Source organism: Phaenicophaeus curvirostris, unplaced genomic scaffold (genome assembly GCF_032191515.1).
Source record: "Phaenicophaeus curvirostris isolate KB17595 unplaced genomic scaffold, BPBGC_Pcur_1.0 scaffold_46, whole genome shotgun sequence".
NCBI classification, from domain to species: domain Eukaryota; kingdom Metazoa; phylum Chordata; class Aves; order Cuculiformes; family Cuculidae; genus Phaenicophaeus; species Phaenicophaeus curvirostris.
The window spans coordinates 1,258,803-1,277,724 of NW_027206669.1; the positions used below are offsets into that span (position 1 = coordinate 1,258,803).

An 18,922-nucleotide genomic window follows, 5' to 3' on the forward strand; every position below is an offset into this window, starting at 1 on the left:
TTAAATTGTGACTCACCAGCTGCCTCAAAGATGTGCCTCCTTTCTGAGACAGAGACAAGCATTTCTTTCAGCTGCAGGCTGAGGTTGTAGTTTGCTTGCTCTTCTAAACTGATGCACTTTTCCAACTCTTTAATTCTTTTCTGACGTTTCTTCACGTTCTTCTTGTGCAGCTGTCCGTTCCCAAATGAATACAGAAAACATATGAGATTATACAAAAGACATACTTATGATGGAAACCTATAATCTTAATGACTTCCTTGTACCTCAGTAAACTTTGGCGTATTTGGATGTAACTAGTAGCACATTTTGGCTTTACTTTGTCTTTCACAAATATTTCAATATGCTTTGTAAAGTTCTGATTAAGGAGCTGACAAGAGGTCAGGGTAAGAGATATATTAAAGATAAAACTTGAAAGGCAAAGAGAGCAAAGAAAGTCAATGGAATGTGTGAGCTGAGAACATTCTCTTGGCTGCTCTGAGCTGCTGAAAAAAGGGTTGTTGTGCTGAAGCTGTCAGATGGGCTGTAAGGTGACAACACAAATATTGAAGCTTGAAGAGGATGAGGAGGCTGATGCCAGCTACAGCAACCTGAACCGCATGACAGGGGCTGCTCCTCGTCACCACCATCCTCCTGCCTGTTTGGCCAATGCGATTTCTTCATTTTCACTTAGAAAATGACAGAATGGTTTGCGTTGGAAGGTGCCATGAAGGTCCTCTGGTCCAACCCCTCTGCAGCGAGCAGGGACATCTCCAACCGGCTCAGGCTGCTCAGAGCCCCGTCCAACCCAATCTGGAATGTTTCCAGGGATGGGGCATCAACCACCTCTCTGGGAACCCATTCCAGGGTTTCACCACCCTCAGCGTTAAAAATTTCTTCCTTATATCCAGCTTGAATCTACCCTTTTTTTAGTTTAAACCCATTACCCCTTGTTCTGTCGCTACAGGGCCTGCTAAAACCTTTTCCCCTCATCATTGGGGAGGGACTGTTCACAAAGGCTTGTGGCGATAGGATGAGGGTATAAATGGGTATAAAGTGGAGCGGGGCAGGTTTAGACTAGACATGAGGAGTAATTTCTTCCCCATGAGGGTGTGGAGGCCCTGGCCCAGGTTGCCCAGGGAAGCTGTGGCTGCCCCATCCCTGGAGAGGTTCAAGGCTGGGTTGGATGCAGCCTTGAGCAGCCTGATCGGGTGGGCGGTGTCCCTGCAGGAGGCTTAGAAATGGCTGATCTTTAAGGCCCGTGTCCTGCCACGCTGCAGGCTCCAGAGCCGCACAGTGGCTTCTAGGCGGGGTCTCACCAGAGCAGAGGGGCAGAACCGTCTCTCCTTCCCGCACACCCAGAGAGCGAGAAGGCAGAGGCGAGCGGTGGCTTCAGGTATAACGCTGGGGGGCTCTGGCTCGCCCTTCCCGCCCGCCTCACCTCGAGACCAACCTTCTCGCGCCCGCCCGCGCCACATCCCCGCCCTGCCCCTCGTCCTTTTAAACCCCGCCCGTCGCTACTTTCCCGCCCTCGCTCCTTAGCCCCGCCCCTTCACTTCTCCCACGCGCCCGCCCCACCCCATTTAGCCACGCCCCTTGCCGGCTTAGCCACGCCCCTCCCCGCAACAAGCCACGCCCCTTCGAAGGGGCCCACCGCCTCTCCGTTAGCCCCGCCCCTCTGCTCCCCTCGTGCCTTTAACCACGCCCCTTCGATACTTTCCCGCCCTCGCCCCACCCCTTTAGCCACGCCCCTCCCCCTTAGCCACGCCCCCTCGATACGCCTCGCCGCTCTCCCCGTTAGCCCCGCCCCTTCGCTCCTTCCCAGCGCTCCCCTCGCCCCTCGTCCCTTTAACCCCTTCGCTGCTTTCCCGCCTCCGCCCCGCCGCTCTCCCCTTAGCCCCTCCCCTTCACGTCTTCCATGCTCTCGCCCCTTCCCTTTAGCCCCGCCCACCAGCTATTAGCCACGCCCTTCTCCGCGAACAAGCCACGCCCCCCACCAGTCCCTCTGTTAGCCCCGCCCTTCGGTTCCCTTCGCCCCGCCCCTTATCTCCTTCCCAGTGCTCGCCCCGCCCTTTGTCCCCTTAACCACGCCCCTTCGCTACTTCCCGCCCTCGCCCCGCCCCGCCCCTTAGCCCCGCCCCCTCCGCACTAAGACGCTGCTCGCCAGCCCCGCCCCTCACCGGAAGCGGGGTTTTGAAGGGCCGGGGCGCGCGCGGCGCAGCTTCCGCTGGGCGTAGGTAGCGGGCGCTGCTCCCCGCGGGCCCGGGGGGTCGGTGGGACTCTCCCCGGCTCCTTTCTCGGTTCCCGGCCCCGCCGCCTCGGAACGGGCGCCCGGAGAGGGCTGAAGCCTGTCTGCCCTGCGGGGAATACCCGTCCCCGGGCGTGCGCGGAGCCTTGGGCGGGTGAGAGTGATGCCAAACGTGGAAAGCCGTGAAACTTCGCAAAGGCTAAAGTGCGCTTAAGTTTCTTCTAAGCAGTTGTGGTTCTTTGAAAACTAGGCAGAATGTTCCTCTGAGAGCGTGTTTTCTTTTAAACACTGTTTCCCAGACATTGTTTGCTCTTTGAAGAGGGTAACACCTCGTGTTTGGTCTGAGCTGAGCTGAACAGAGGCCTCTTTCCCCTCTGTTTCTTTCTTGTGAGGCCTCGTCTGGAGTATTCTGTCCACCTCTGGAATCCTCAACATAAGAAGGGTATGGAGCCGTTAGAACGGATCCAGAGGAGGGTTATGGGGATGATGTGAGGGCTGGAGAACCTCCCATATGAGGACAGGCTGAGAGAGTTGGGGTTGTTCAGCCTGGAGAAGAGAAGGCTCCGAGGAGACCTTAGAGCGACCTTCCAGTACCTGAAGGGGCTACAAGAAAACTGGGGAGGGGATGCCTACAAAGGCTTATGGTGACAGGATGAAGGGCAATGTGAACTGGAGAGGGGTTAGATTTAGACTAGACGTAAGGAGGACTTTCTTCACTCTGAGAGTTGCCCAGGGAAGTTGTGGATGTCATTCAGGTTAAGAAAATGCAGTTGGTTTGGAGTGAGGTTTTTTTTACTGACTTCAGTGTTGCAGGATATGACCTTGGATTTACAGGCATATTATAATGGGTTTGATTGCTTTATAAGTTTTATTGCTCATTATGAGGGGAAAAAAATACCCCCAAATCATAGTAAGATACTGTATGCTAGTTAGTGTCACTCCTCCTTGCACAGAGCAGTGTGCTACTTGCTACGTGGAAAAGCTGAGAAACTTATGAAGATGTCTTCTTTTTTTGAACTTACTAATTAGAAATAAGCCTTAGTGTTCTTGTCAGAACTGTTTACTCATTTGTGCAGCCACATGGCTCATTATAACTGGGTGAAAATGGCACCATATATAATTAATTCTGTCTTTTAACAGAAACCGCTATCCATCTCAGGATGGAAGAACCATCTTTGTGCAATACTCCAAAGAATTCTGGAACACCAGCTCCACAGGGTATGAGTTCAGGGAAACAGGTTTGCAAACTTTTTTGTTTTTCCAATAACGTGGCTCTTCAGAGTAACAAAAATGCTTGTGAAATCATCAAGTAGTTTGAAGTCACTGAGTTGCTGTTTGCTGCAAGGCTAAAATAGGTAGCTTATACCCACAGCCACAAAGCTGTGCAGATAAGGAATGTTCTCAGTATACTTTGTATTCACAGCATATACCTGCATACTCAGAGGAAAGTGATGGACTAGTATAATCCAAATGCAATACAAAAATTTAAATACTATTTGGGGTTTGTTTGGCTTTTTTAAGCTGCCATCTTTGGTTTTCTCAAATCCTGGTTTTCTGGGTTGCTGTGTATGCACAGTGACTTTCCAAGACTTCTGCAAAGCACGCTGCTGTCAGTTTGAATGTTCTCCATAATGCTGAGCTCTGCTTTGGTGTCCCCTTGAGCAGGCATCATGGTGATGCTGTCACACTCAACATCTGGACCCGTGCTCGATAGGGCTGGGGCTGGTTTGCAAGTGTTCCTTAACTAGTCCCTTTCTCCCATGTTTTAGTATATTTTCACAGGTAAATTGTTAGACACAAATTATTTTTAAAAAAATCATTAACTTCTTTTGAAGAAAAATAATCACTTTTTAGATGCTTATCCAGGAAGGATCTCAAAGCGTTAAAGTCCAAATTATGCAGATAATTTCTAATACTCTCAAGTAGAATACAGATGTTTTATACTAGTGCTAATATAGAAAGCGTGTATGTTTGGTGGGATGGAACAGCAAAAAATCCAAACCCTCATTTCCATTAAACTAGAGAGGGACATTGAACTTGATAGAATAAAATTAGCCAAGTTCAAATATGCTGTGTATCCTTTGCACAACAACTAGATGGGTGGGTTTGTCTCAGTGGGATACAGAATTTGCTCCTGGAAAATACGGAGGTACATCTTTCCATGTCTTGCAGCTTTGTGTGCGAACACATGTGACAGGATGAAGGTGACTTTTTGGTTGCAAAAGCTATAATGAGAATAGGGAGTCTGCTTTGAAATGATCTTTACAATAAGAAATATTCTATATAAATAATAGCCAGGGTAAACAGTTCTTTGAAATTTGATCAAAAGGTTAAATTATTGTGATTCATCTGGGGTTTTTTTGTTGTTCTCTTGTTTGTTTGGTTTTTTTAGCCAATGAGTGCAGCTCTGAGAGAGCGATTAAGGAAAACAAGACGTTCATTTAATGCTAATTTTACAGTGGCAAAGCGCCTCAAAATAGACACTGAGCAAAAAGACTTTGGTGATGCCAACGAAGGGTGTGTGCCAAAGACAAGTACAGAATGTTCCAGAGTACAAGATGGTTCTGAAAACTTGGAAAGAAATGGCACTGGACATACATGTTTCAAAAACCCCCTGCAGGAAAGTGACCTCTGTGGAGAGGCAGAGAATTCCCACGTGCCGCAGACAGACCTCAGCCAGCAGCCGCCCTTGGAAGAAAAAGCAAGGCTGCTGAAACAAGTGCAGGAGAAGGAGGAACTACTTCGAAGGCTCAAAATGGTTAAGATGTATCGATCAAAGGTGAGGCAAACATCTGAAAAAGCACTTTTGAGTCATTCTTTGAAGTAGAATTCATAGTGTTTCTAATAATTTATTGATTGAAGCAACAACACTGATGCATTTTTGTGTGTGTGGTGGTTTTGTGTTGTCTCAGTTTAAGGTATTTTATAAAAAATACAGCTGCAGGGCATCAAAAAACCCCACGTGTCAGCAAGTAACGGGGTTTTTTTGTCCCAATTTCAGAACAACCTGTCTGAACTGCAGGCTTTGATAGTGAAATGGAGAAACAGTACCCAGCTGATGCTGTATGAGCTACAGTCAGCCTTTTCTGCAGATGGCAAGAAAGTGAGTCTCACTCAGCTGATTGATTCTTTTGGATTAGAAGACCAGTTATTGCACTACAGCAGAACAGAAGATTTTGTAGATGCATAATCTACAGGTGCGAAGCGTTCAGTTACACACACGCATAAGCAGAAAAGACTGAGTTCTGATCACATAAGAAGCGTTGATCAGAGAGCAGACTTCGGGACATTATGCTTGGAGGTTAGGAGGTTTTCTCAGGACATACTTGTAAAGAGAAGTACTTGGATACGGTAGGCACTGTAAAAGGCATTACTTAACAGGAAACAACCTGGAAAATAGTTATTTAATAAAAATAAAATTATATCAAGTTATACTTTAGAAGGTAGTCCATTCTTTGATTAGTCTTTGCATGGTTACGTGTCTTAGAATTTTGTAATTTCTGTTGATGTTCGCATGGGGAAGAGTTCAGATCTTTGTTCATAGATACATCCCTATTTTACAACTGTCTTCCTGCTGCCAGCCAGTCAATGACAGCATTTTGCTAGTTACATGAAAATAACTAATTTTCATGTTAATATCATGAAGCTGCAATAAGATATTTTGAATAGCTTTAATTATTATCGAGGGAAATGTGCCAGAATGCACTTGTATTCAGGTACTGGTCCAGACATCCATCTCCAGGGAAGCGTGCCTCAAGCATTCTGCCACAGCCTGAGGTAATAGAAGGGAAGGCAAGAGAATTGCAGTCAACATCTATCTACTCTGCTACTTCATGTGAGAGCCAGGGTGCTTTCTGTCTTCAAATAAATAAGAAAAGCAAGGCCTCATCTAATAGGAGTGCATCAAATACAGCATCATAAAGCTGAATAAAGCTTCAGCATTTCATTTGTCCTCCAATCAATGTCATTTTTTTACTAAACTTGAAATTGCTTATTTTCTCCTCATGGTCTGTGCAGAGAGCGTGGTGACTTCTGTCTGTTTTTATTCTTGAAATCATGGCTTCTCAATTGTAACAATATTTAAGTCTTAACTACTCTACAGCCCTCTCTGCTATGACTGCTGTTCTATGGGATCACATTCCTTATTGTTGTGCCTTAACTGCTTTGTTTACAGATGCTGTTTCCTATTTCCTTAAGGGGGTAATTTCTTACACATGTCAAGGGAAAGAAAATCGAACCCCTCTCATGAGCCCTATCACTGCTAGACTTAAATCTGTACTTCTTACTTGCTTGTTAGAATACTAACTCTTGCTGTCCAGAGAGAATGAATTAAGAACAACCTGCGTTGCTAATTGCAGGTCTTGGAGAGATCTGGCAGGAGAAAAACCTGCCTATCAATGCAAAGGGGTGGGAGAGAGCTGTAGCTATTTCAGGAGGCCAGATGATTCTAAACCTCATTTTCTCATGATTCTCTTGGTGACAGCAGCCACAGCTGCTGCAGGCTGGGGGTAACTTCTATCGCACCACTGTAGCACATACCTGGTCATGCTGAAACAACTTCATCTCAGCAATGTACACCTGTGACATCACAGGTTAAAACATATTTAAAAAGCAAAATTAAGTCAAAGCCGTAGCCATGAACTGAAGCAGCTGAAAATTCATAGTTTTCCTGCACTATTTTGCCTTCAAAATGTCTGCAGTTGCATATTGCAGACTAAGGATGTACAAGCACACCTCACCTGTTCTTCTATCAGTCTACAATTTCTTGCACCATTTGTTTTCTGTAATGAGTGATGTGGTTTATAAAATCAAAAGAGCAGAAATAAATCTCACGAGTTGAAATATAATGGGGATAAGACTAGGTATAAATTGTACAAAACGGACAAACAGGTATCTCTCAAACTGAAGTTATTTTTAAAGAAGTTACAGAAGAAATTGTTTGTGGAAAGAAAAGTTCAGAGAGAAAAGGTAGACATACAAGATCTTTTTCTCAGACAAGACCACGGGGACTTTGATTACTAAAAGATAGGAAATGTTCTTAATCTCCATCTTTCTGCTTCTGCCTGAAGAGTTTCAAACTGTTCTTCCTGTTCCTTTACAAGATCCCGTAAGTGTTTCTGCTTCAAAATCTCCTGGTAGCGCTGCTTTGCAATCTCATTAGAAATGTGCTGTGTGTCTGCATAAAATGAAATATAAGGGTTAGCCTGTATTTGCAGATGATGTATAGTTTGTATTTATATGGCCCTGTCCTGGGGTTCTTCTAAGTTTTGTATAGAATAAGCAAGCATTTTAAAAGAGACTCACAGTTCGGCTGAAGAGTCTTTACAGTTCTGAATAAAGCAGAAAAATTCAAAAGGCACTGGAATGCTTCCTTTAGTTTCTAGCAAGTACCCACAGTTTTGAAAATCTTTTGCTACGGGAAAGATCTCTACAGTTTTACCAATGGTGAATACCCTTCACCTTACTTCCTCTATTCCCTTGAATGGGTGGAAAGAAGTGAAAGAATGATGCCCTGTTGCCTACTGAAGGTATTAATGACTATAAATAGTTTCAGCAATTTAGTCAATTAACTTTGGTTACAAGGGCATGCTCTTAAGTAAACATTGTGGTAGAAAAAGTACTACTAGTAGTGCACATAAAATAAGAAGTAGGTGCTCCTTGTCCCTTAGCTGATGCTGATGGAGAACAGGACCATCTGGCCTTGGCAATATCTTCTGAACGTTCTTTGCTTGTAACTTAAATTGTGACTCACCAGCTGCCTCAAAGATGTGCCTCCTTTCTGAGACAGAGACAAGCATTTCTTTCAGCTGCAGGCTGAGGTTGTAGTTTGCTTGCTCTTCTAAACTGATGCACTTTTCCAACTCTTTAATTCTTTTCTGACGTTTCTTCACGTTCTTCTTGTGCAGCTGTCCGTTCCCAAATGAATACAGAAAACATATGAGATTATACAAAAGACATACTTATGATGGAAACCTATAATCTTAATGACTTCCTTGTACCTCAGTAAACTTTTGCGTATTTGGATGTAACTAGTAGCACATTTTGGCTTTACTTTGTCTTTCACAAATATTTCAATATGCTTTGTAAAGTTCTGATTAAGGAGCTGACAAGAGGTCAGGGTAAGAGATATATTAAAGATAAAACTTGAAAGGCAAAGAGAGCAAAGAAAGTCAATGGAATGTGTGAGCTGAGAACATTCTCTTGGCTGCTCTGAGCTGCTGAAAAAAGGGTTGTTGTGCTGAAGCTGTCAGATGGGCTGTAAGGTGACAACACAAATATTGAAGCTTGAAGAGGATGAGGAGGCTGATGCCAGCTACAGCAACCTGGAGAAAATCCAGTGGAATCACTTAAAATCAAGGATAATCGTCATCTGAATATTGAAATAGATGAGAGAGCCAGCAAATCAGATTGTTGTGTCTGTGTTATTTTGAAAACAGAGGGGCAGTGGTATTATGAACAGGCTGGCACTCCTGGAGAGACACAGTAAGGAGTGAAGATTTGGAAGAATGCTTCATTAGAAATGGAAGAGTGACTTTTATAGGCAAAGCTGTGCAAAAAGTGTTAAGCAGATCTGCATTCGGATCAGGAAGGAAAGCATTTAATTCCGGTAACAAAGCAAGTAGATTTCTCTCCATAGGGTTGATCTATGCAGCAATCAATGAATGCAGACTGCTTCGAAAGACTCTAGAGAACTGCTGCTCTAGACAGCTCAGCACAAGCTGAAAAAACTACTGAAAGGCGATTATTAATGAATAAATACCTGGACAGGCCGGAGCAGTGGGCCTACGCAAACCTCATGAGGTTCTACAAGGCCAAGTGCAAGATCCTGCAGCTGGGCCGGGGCAATCCCTGATTTCAGTACAGGATGGGGGATGATGTGATTGAGAGATGCCCCGCAGAGAAGGACTCGGGGGTGCAGGTTGATGAGAAGCTTGACATGAGCCCATGGCAGAGGGGTTGGAACTGGATGATCTTTAAGATCCCTTCCAACCCAAACTATTCTATGATTCTGAGATATATATTCACCTGTGTGTGCTGTTCTGGCTATGCTCCAGCAGTCCTTGAGTTAGCTGAAGAGTCATTATGCCTGTATCAGTTGCAGTTATTTCTTACCAACACCTCTTGCTAATGAAGGAGAGGACTTGCATTTAAACTAAAAATGTGCCTCTCAGACGTGGTGGTTCTCTTAGGATTTACCTTATCCATGATGCCAAGACTCTGCTCCATCGCTGAAATCTGGTGGGTGATGTGGGTGTCGTAGTTCATCATACTTAGGAACTGAAGAATTAAAAGCAGAAAGAAGCCATCTCATTAAGCCTGTTTGTTCTTAACCATTTCATAATTTTGTAAAGACAATCATACATTGCAAAACTCAAAAAACTAGAAGTCTGCACATTGGAAAGTTTTACTAATGATCATAAATGGACATGGTAAATATATTCTTGGATGCTGTGTGACTACTAGACTGTAGAGCTGTTAAAAATAATGTTATCTATTATGTGTTAATGAAACCAAGACCAACCTAATTTGTTGTGAGTTGATCCAAAAACCTCAGCTACATTTTTGCTTATAAGGTAGTCTAACCTAACACAGCTGGAGGCCAAGGTGCTATACAGTCTGTGTTTAGACCAGAGAGGAAAGTGATTGTTTTCTTTTGAGTGGTTTCTCCGTAGTTCTGTTTTATTGTTCTTGTATCTGCATAGTAATTCAGGTTGCACAGAAGTTATTAAAGATGTGTTTCTTCAGCACACTGCTACTAAAATATCCCTTTATCGATTGACAAAGGATAAACAGCCTGTGTAACCCATAATGGGCAGTAAAAAGGTTTTTGTAGATGTAGATCTATCCTTTCAGGATACTGTCCCACCGAAGTGACATGTAAAATTTTGTGAACTGCTCTGGTCAGAAAAGGAGAAACAGGAAAGGCCCAGCAGACCTTCAGCACAAAACTGCTTTCACTCACTGCTTCACAAATAGTCCTTATTCCAGGTGGTCTCTGGGTTTTGTCCCACTCTGTCGCCGTTTATATAAGCCACCTTTCTTTCTATTCTTGTTGTTGGGGTCTCTGTTGCCTTGTCTTTCCTGCTAGCCCCACATTTCTACTCAGAGAGTGAAGTCAAGCCCCTCAAAGCATTCAAATTCTGATTAAACTGGTATTTGCCTTTGTTACGGGCAAGCCTAACTCTCTAAAGAGCAACAGTTCTGCTCATCAGTTAAAATGAAGTTTAAAAGCTAACACATAACAGCAACACTGGTGACTAATTTGCTACAAGAACTTTTCAGTGTGTTGTCACATCACCTCTTTGGAAGGCTGTTTTGTGGGTGGCAGTTACAGAAAGTCCCTTGGCTCTGATTCAGAAGTGAACAAGCAGTTTGGAGGGCAGCAAAATGAAGCCTGACTAAAACAGGTGTTTAGGATTTTCTTTTAATCTTTTGATTGAATTGCAATATCCTTACTTGCCCTCCAACATTCTTCATTTTCTCTGTGCTTTATAGCTCTCCCCACTGCAATATCCATAGCTTACCCATCCTCCAACAACTCTTACTCCAAACCTTTATGCCCCTCACCTTAGCACAACAAAACCATCAGCTTTCCTTGCAGTCCTCTATATCCCATACTGCAATATGCTCAGGCTTCCCCTACAAGCTGGCTTCATCCTCTCCTCTCCCACTGGTATCCTTGGCTCTTACCTTTTCCTACAGTTTTTGGCCTGCCAGCTGGGCTTGTTCAAAGCCCAGTGAGATACCAGATGGGAGCACCTCAGACCTTTCACTTTAAAGGAAGTTATAGTCTTTTATTTAAAGGATCTGTCTTCTGAGGCTGCAAAATCCTCATTCCTTAATCTCGGTGCCGATTTTGAAACAACGAGAGTTAGGGCTAATTTTGCCTTTGTTTACAGCTGAACATACCAAACAGCCGCATCACTGATCACTCTCAAGAATAAAACTTTACTCTGAAAACTAAATTGTTGACTTAGTGGGCATCAGGTTTCTCCATAGGAGTAAGGGACTTAAGAGGTATAAATGATCTTACAGGTATAGCCAGCAAAATTTTCTGTGGTCAAAATATAAAGAAAGTAACTCACTAGCTGGCGGTCTTTTGAAATAGATAGCGTTGCTATATCCCGAGCCTTCTGTTCCAGATCTTCTGTCTGCATTCTCATTTTCTTGTGCTCCCATTCCAGATGAAATATCACTTTAGAGAAGTCTTTACATTCCACCATGCTAGCAATCTTTTTTCTTCCTTGAGCCTGAAAAAATAGATTAATCTTCATTAACATATTTTGCAAATTATGGAATAATTATTTGCAACAAGTTGGACAAGCTTCCAAAGTTATAATTTTAGTAAGAAGAACGTGCTATACTGCAGTCTCTTTCTAGACTTTGCTCCAGATGGTTATCTTTTGTAGAATTTTTTCCCTTTTATGCTCTGTGCCACAGCCTTAGATCAGAGGAGGAGATGGAGAAAATTACAGCTAACCTCTCTCTCCACCTTTCTGTCTTTTGAACATGAAGGCATTTTAGCTCTACAGAATACAAATCAGCCCTCTATAAGGTATTCTGCAGTCATTGCTGAAGGCTTTGTCCAGTAGCAGTTTTTGTACAGCTAGAATGCCTAAGAAAAGAACCTTTTAATGGGAGTATGAAGCACTGTTTTAAGTAGCATCACCATTTTCACCTTACATAAAAAAGTGTATTATTTTTTAAATCTTAATGTAAGCTACTGTTCAAATGCTTCTTAACTGTGCCTTTGCCTTGAGGGAGTTTTCAGACTGGATTAGCATTTTCTGTTTACAGCGTGTGTAAGTGATGGTGTGTCTAAAAACTGTTGCCATTTTATTGGTCTGAATTATATTGATCAAACATCAAGAAAGCAATCTATATTGCAATCTGTACATCGTGATAAGAGACATTACGGAATCCTTAATAGCTTCTTGATTACAATTGAGCCTCCTGGTGTGTAGTAATGAATTGAAACTAGATGTCAAACTGGAGAAAAAGCAGAGCCCCTGAAGGACAATACATTTGTTTAAAAAGCTTAGATTTCCTTCAGATAATGCAAATTACCATGATAGAGGAATTCAGTTCTTCAATAACACTCCTATTAATGAGAATGGCATCACTGTAGTCTGGGATCCCAGTACTTTCCAATTCCACCTGTCCTTGCTTTAGCAAAAACTGGACAGTCAAATTCCTTTGAAATTTCTTCTTCTCTTCCTGCACCCTATAATGGCAGAAAACAAGAAGTTAGTGATTTCAACAGGTTTGCATAAATCCTCCTATGATTCTCAGAATGTTTTTATTTATTACTGGTGAGAGGTATTTTCATGTAGGGGTTACTCTTTAAGAGCCTGTCTTGTACTTGCGCCCAAAGCGACTACAGAATTTGCAACTTATTTCCATACATGAAGTTTTCAACCACTGATTCAGTTTGACATACTCCAGCTCATGTTCTGAGAGAAGGTGTCTGTTACTGAACACAAGTTTTAATAACAACTGAGAAGGATATGGAGAAGACTCCAGCCAGCACCCTTTTTCTTGTATAATTTATCCCCAGATTTAGAATTATAGAATCATAGAATAACCAGATTGGAAGAGACCCATCGGATCATCGAGTCCAACCATTCCCATCAATCACTAACCCATGTCCCTCAGCGCCTCGTCCACCCGTCCCTTAAACCCCTCCAGGGAAGGGGACTCAACCCCCTCCCTGGGCAGCCTCTGCCAGTGCCCAATGACCCTTTCTGTGAAAATTTTTGGTTTGGCCTGCTCACATGTGGTGCAATCGCACCTCATTTCAGAAATATTGTAGGTCTCTAGGATGGATCCTAGAGAAAAGAGTGTTGGAGAACACCACTGCATAATTTTGTATGTAACTTTCAGCTCTGTGTCGGTAGAGTAGTAAAATATAGCAAAATATAGGAAAAGAAAAAAAAATACCATCTAAGTTCTTGGAAAATGCCTTCTAGTTCTGACTTAATCTTCTCATCGTCATCCATTCTTCTCTGGAGAAAGGCCTGCATCTCTGCCAGTGTTTGGTCTTTCTGTTTCACCTAAGCAAGCAATATTGTGACATTCTGAATTTTTTCAACTTTGTCAGTATGGCAGGGCAAGACTCTTCAAGAACAGAGAAGACAAGTTCTTAAGAAGACAAACATATGTATAAATACATAGCCTGGTATTTTGAGAATCTCAGCACATGGACAAGGAGGTTACAATCATAGAATCATAGAATGGTTGCCCTGGAAGGGATCATGAAGATAGCTAGTCCAACCCCCCTGCAGTGAGCACGGACATCTTCAACTCGATATCAGAGTCCCATCCAACCTGACCTTGAATGTTTCCAGTGTTGGGGCATCTTTATACACTGCTCAGAAAATAATTTATTCATTTACACGTATTTTATTCACATGAAAGGAAATCTGTATATCTTTTGCTCAAAGCTCATGTATCTCTGTCTCTGGAAAACTGAGATTTACACCTTCACACTTTTAAGCTGAACAAACAGCTTGCTAGAACTTTTCCACACCATCTGTTAGGAATTGCTCTTGACATTCTAAAACAATATGGGAATGCATGGCTGCAAATGTAGACTGATAAAGGGAGAGAACAACTCCAACAGATGATGAAAACCGAATGCCTTAATATTTTTTTTGGTATGGACAGAGGAAAGGTAATTTTTTTTTTTTTTTGTAATGAAACCACACCAAAATCATAATCATTCTGATAAAATCCATTCACATTAATATGCTAATTTTTCCTGTGAAGGAGAACTAGATCCCATTTCCCTTCATAGCATTTCTATTATTCTGAACTGAATGTGGTCAGAAGCAACCTTCAAACTCAAATGCAGCTTGTGTGTGTGCTGCATTGTTGTTTCACCATTACCTTGACCCTGCACTTGAACTCCGTAGAACTATCAGATCCGAAAATATCAAGAAGTATACTGGAAAAATAAAGAATTTTACATACCAGCTCCTCAGTTTCCATTTTATTTCTTCTAGCTAGACAAAAGCGTTCCCATATAGATGGGTCTAAGCCATTAGGCATGTACTCAGGACTATCCAGTTCATCCATGGATTTCCTTAACAGGGTACGTGCATGTTTGTAATCTTCAGCTGAGCCTGAACAATTGCCATACGGGTTTGCAGTGTCAAAGGCCATTTCTGTCACTGGGGCCCTAGTGCACATATAGAGTACATAAAATATTTACTTTTTATTATCTCTTGCACAAAAGAAGTGCAAAAACAACTATGAACATTTCATTCTTTCAAGTTCCTAGCAAAGAACAAATAGGTAAGACTGCATCTTACACAAAATAAGAATATATGTTTTTGAAACCTCATGATTATTTAGATTGCATTTAAAATAGATTGTGGGGGGTGAATGAGGAAATATAAGTACTCAAAAAAGCAATTGTTAAATAGCCAATAAAAAGCAGGCAGCCCACTGATTATCAAAATAATTTTGACCATTGAAATAAATAGCATTCTCATTCTTGACTCCCAAGAAACACCAATATTTAAGCAGATGGCATCAGGAGGATCTTACTCTGGTCGACGTTTGTAAAGTTGGGAAAGCTCATTAAGGAGATCAGCAGGTAGGTCAGCAAACTCCTTTGTAAAACCACATTCCAGTTTCTAGGAGGGAAACAGAAAGCTTTCTTGTTACCAAAACGTTATTTTTAAAAAAGCATTAACCTGCTCATACCTTAGAAATATAGAACATGGTGCTCTTCCAAGCACTGTCAAGCATCACAGGAATCCGGGATACTTCATTAATTTTTCTCTGCACATACTCTCCTTTACAACTGAATTTCAGCAATCAGCAAGTTGACCAGAACTCATCCCATGCTCACAGTGAAGTACATTCTTCTTGTTATCAAGACACAGCATTAACTTTTTAATTTGTGAACCTCCTTGTGTTTGTCAAGAGTCTCACCTTCTCTTCAACTATTGCATTTTCATAGGTGTCCATGTAAGCCACAATTTTATGTTCTGTAGTCTGGAGTGTTTTCGTAGTCTTGTCCTATAGCAAAACCAAAACATTTCAGGAATGAAACTCACCCAGCAGAAGCACCAAGCAGCCACTCATTTACACTGATGAAGCTGACGCTTTCTTATTTCTAGAGAAAAACATGTGAGCTGTTTTCACTAACAAGTCAATGCCTTCTTCTGCAGGTTAATTGTAGATACTGCTAATGGGTGAGCAGGTGTGAAATTAAATTAGTCCCCTGCTTAAGACAGTAAGAAATTTGTGGAAGAAATATACAAATGCTTACAAGTCTTCATATTAAAATCTGAATGTAAGGACCTTTGTTGATAGTTGTTTTCACTTGCACAAAGATTTCCTTTTCCTTTCACATCATCACAGGTAACACAGTGCAAAAATTCACAAATGCTGTTCAATGGAGTGTTTTAATTTGAGAATGCAGCTTCCCTTTCGTCATAACATAGTTCTGCTACCTGTCAGGATACTACGTCTTACTGAGGCTGTTAAATGCCTCTACTCTGCTGGGGAGATCCTTCTCCTGTATTTCACAGTTTGTATGGACCAAAAGATCTACCTATGGGAAGAGTTAGAATTTTTTTTTTTTATATGATTTGGCAGGGATGGGTAAACACTTCAGGAGACTAAATTGGTCAATAAGATTATAAACACTTTGTGCTCAAGGGTATGTGTGTCAGATACTCAAAAGCAACCTCTGTCTATGCTTTGAACTGGCAAACACAAGTCAGCATGGCCCTCACTTCAGTGAAAAACGTGATGGCATTACATTCATGTCATAAAAGCATCATAGTTGCTGCTTCCAGCTTGACACTGGATACTGAAAAATACTATATATAACAACCATTAGCAGCATGCCCTTCTGAATGCATAGAATTTTACCAAACAACTCCAGCTGAACCAAAATGAGTATATCTATTAAAAAACATATGTATTTATAAAGTATGTCACCTGTACAAGTTGAAAAATATATCAGTGACCCTGTAAATTGTCAGAAAATAATCTACAGCAAAATTTTTATTTGGAAAGAGCAGTCCTCACAAGAAAATGTTTTGTAAATATTACACTTTTCCTAAGAACAGCATTCTAAATGACTACTTACTTTTTCTTTCTCCTTTTTCACAAGAAAATTATGAAGTCCAGCTTTTCTAGTGTCCAACTCCTCATCCAACAGTAAAGCGTAAACAAGATTGACTATTTTGAGTTCTTCCTGTAAAATGATTGTATTAAAAAATGTTAACTTTCCTGATGCACAGTGACAGAGAAGAAAAATCAATGTTCTCTGCAATACCTGGTAGACGACCATCTCTGATTTCACTTTCCTTTCAGAGAGTTTACACACAATCTCATCAAAATTTCGTGTTGTTTCCTGGATGGAAGCTTTAAGTTTCTTCAGTTCATCTTCCAGTGCCTGGAGAAGGGAAGGACAAGAGCAGCAATATCACATCTAGAAGAACAAAGAAGCTCAGATATTGTAGAATGAAAATATGGAATTGTATCCTTTAGCCAAAAGGTCCCAGAAATTATTTGTTTGGAAGGAGGTGCTGCCAGGCTACCGAGTTATGTTGTCCAAATATGACTTCGAAGAATAAAAAGAGTTGTATCATTTGCGTATGGCATCAGCAACTCTGGGAATGGAACCTGAAAAAAATTTTAGGAATACTGGTACATTTGTGAAGGAAAGTTACTGTCTGTGAGATGCCACAGGCTTTGGCTTGTATTACTTGGTATAAGTAGAGATTGTCTAGTCTAAGCTAGGACTTCTTTCATATGCCACATGATCTTTGTTCTTCACTTGTTCTCCATTTATTCTGTGTATTAGCATTTTCAGAAGTAGCTCCTGAAACTCTGGTGATGAGCATGTTAACAAAACCACTCCTTTTCTCATTTTAATTTACCCTTCTATATTCCTCTTTTTCTTCATTCAGTTCCTTGACTTTTATCTCATATTCTCTAAATATTCTCTTTTCTTCTTCATTCCAAAGATGCTCAGGCTTGGACAGAAAAGGAGGTGGAGGAATATCCTGGAAGAATTAAAGACAAATATGTTTCAAAAGCAACATTAAGTCCCCATCTGCACACTAACAAACTCTAGCACATCTCAAGATGAGTTAAAGGTATTCCTTAGTGGTAAATAAGGTACAAGACTTAAGTCTAAGTTACCTATATATTCTGTTTCTCTGGTCTGTCACTTGCACAGTAATTTTGGTGACACATATTGTGCTATTCTCTCTCAATTGCTTATAGGAATTCACTGCTGGATCTTGTAAAGGACAAGTATTTTGTACTCAAACATACTGCTGTAGATACTAGATACCTCACGTTTTCTGCTTCAGAAAAAAATCTAACTCAAAAAGGTAACCCAAATCTAACTCCATGCTAACGTATACTTCTAAGTGGAGCCCTTATTTTCCAAAAGAGATCAATTCCAGGGAAAATGCTTGGTCCTGCCGTACTCTTTTTCTGTGACATTTCACATTTGTTCCTTTCTTTACTTGTGTACTACCTATATTGGCTGAGTTAAAATGGAATACAGTATTTTTCTGTGAGATCACAGTGATGGAAAACAGGCTCTTCCTCCACCAGTTGTTATAATGGTAATACCAGATTATGTTCCTGCAGTATTCCACTGTGACAGGGACAGGTGTTATGGATAAGTCATATGCAGGCACTAGAACTCTGTGGTCTCTTTTGAGTCCAGTGTGTGGTCTCTTACAGAGTCTATGTAGGTTTAATGCAATTCTACAAGTCTCTGACTTTCTCCTATCACTTAGGTTTGAAATATTTGCTAGTTGAATTTCACACGTCCTCTAAAAGCCCACAAACCACCTAAATGATATGGCAGAAACACAGCTCACCATCTTCAAGACGTCTTCCTTTTTGACTTCTAGGACTCCACCCATCATGTCATTAAGAGCACGCAGTCTGTCATTGTCCTGCAAACAACCACAAAAAATATTTTTGTTTGCAAAAGGAAGTGTAGTAATTGGAAGTTTTGAGAGGGATAATAGGGTAGTTCACATCTAGATCATCTGTACAATTATACGGTGTGTCACTAGTAGATTAATGCACTTCGGTGATGCCTGTGAAACATGATGAAAGTCTCAGAGTTTTTTCTGGTGGACGGATGTTCACGTACCAAATAACTTACTCAAACTGCCATTCTGGCATTCTAGAAAAGAATACACAGGTATAGACTACTCCTGTGCAGTTGGTAGGCTAGGGTGAAGGAGGCTATTGTGTTATTGTCTCATTGAGCATCTCTTTTGGGAACCGAACCATTTTAGGTTCTGCACAGATGCATTTTAAAGCCAGAGGAAAGCATTACAACACCCTTGCCTTATCCCTGAAGAGCACAGGTCGCTCAGTTAACAAACACAGATAAAGCAGAAAGCTCTCTCTTGAGCAGCAGCATGCATTTAGAAATTTATCTAATCCCTAGTCACCTGATAGAGTATTTTTAACTGCCATTTTTTTTAGAAAATGTTGAGCCTAATACTAAATCTTTTCTCCCCCCGGCTGGTCTAGGTAGTTCCAATTGTAAACGATAATAAGAAGGAAAAGGCACACATCATCATTACCTACCATTTACACTTTATTCTCCCATGCTACATGACTGGAATATTTCAGTGCAGCATTAACTAAATAAGCCTGACCAGAGACAAAGGCCTACACAGTAAAAAAGGAAAC

At 41.5% G+C, this 18,922-nt stretch overlaps 2 protein-coding genes across 4 annotated transcripts in view; one reads left to right on the plus strand and one right to left on the minus strand.

Moving 5' to 3' along the window:
* Positions 1 to 2,169: 2,169 nt before the first annotated feature.
* On the plus strand, positions 2,170 to 5,666 carry LOC138733908 (swi5-dependent recombination DNA repair protein 1 homolog). 3 transcript variants are annotated; one of them, XM_069881428.1, is made up of 4 exons: positions 2,170 to 2,209; positions 3,365 to 3,462; positions 4,617 to 5,003; positions 5,226 to 5,666. In XM_069881428.1, the coding sequence occupies exons 2-4, from the start codon at positions 3,385 to 3,387 to the stop codon at positions 5,412 to 5,414; spliced, it is 654 nt and encodes a 217-aa protein (XP_069737529.1). In that variant the 5' UTR covers positions 2,170 to 2,209; positions 3,365 to 3,384; the 3' UTR covers positions 5,415 to 5,666. The 3 variants fall into 3 exon arrangements, with proteins under 3 accessions (XP_069737529.1, XP_069737526.1, XP_069737528.1); XM_069881425.1 differs by having other exon boundaries at positions 2,172 to 2,428; XM_069881427.1 differs by having other exon boundaries at positions 2,172 to 2,378.
* Positions 5,039 to 18,922, minus strand: part of LOC138733923 (cilia- and flagella-associated protein 43-like) — a 31,870-nt gene continuing 17,986 nt past the window's right edge. The window contains 13 exon segments of the mRNA XM_069881440.1: positions 5,039 to 7,400; positions 7,977 to 8,130; positions 9,422 to 9,502; positions 11,311 to 11,475; positions 12,293 to 12,449; positions 13,166 to 13,278; positions 14,198 to 14,405; positions 14,777 to 14,865; positions 15,167 to 15,253; positions 16,335 to 16,442; positions 16,524 to 16,643; positions 17,131 to 17,256; positions 18,091 to 18,168. Of these exon segments, the coding sequence (XP_069737541.1) occupies positions 7,243 to 7,400; positions 7,977 to 8,130; positions 9,422 to 9,502; positions 11,311 to 11,475; positions 12,293 to 12,449; positions 13,166 to 13,278; positions 14,198 to 14,405; positions 14,777 to 14,865; positions 15,167 to 15,253; positions 16,335 to 16,442; positions 16,524 to 16,643; positions 17,131 to 17,256; positions 18,091 to 18,168 (1,644 nt within the window). The 3' untranslated portion in view covers positions 5,039 to 7,242.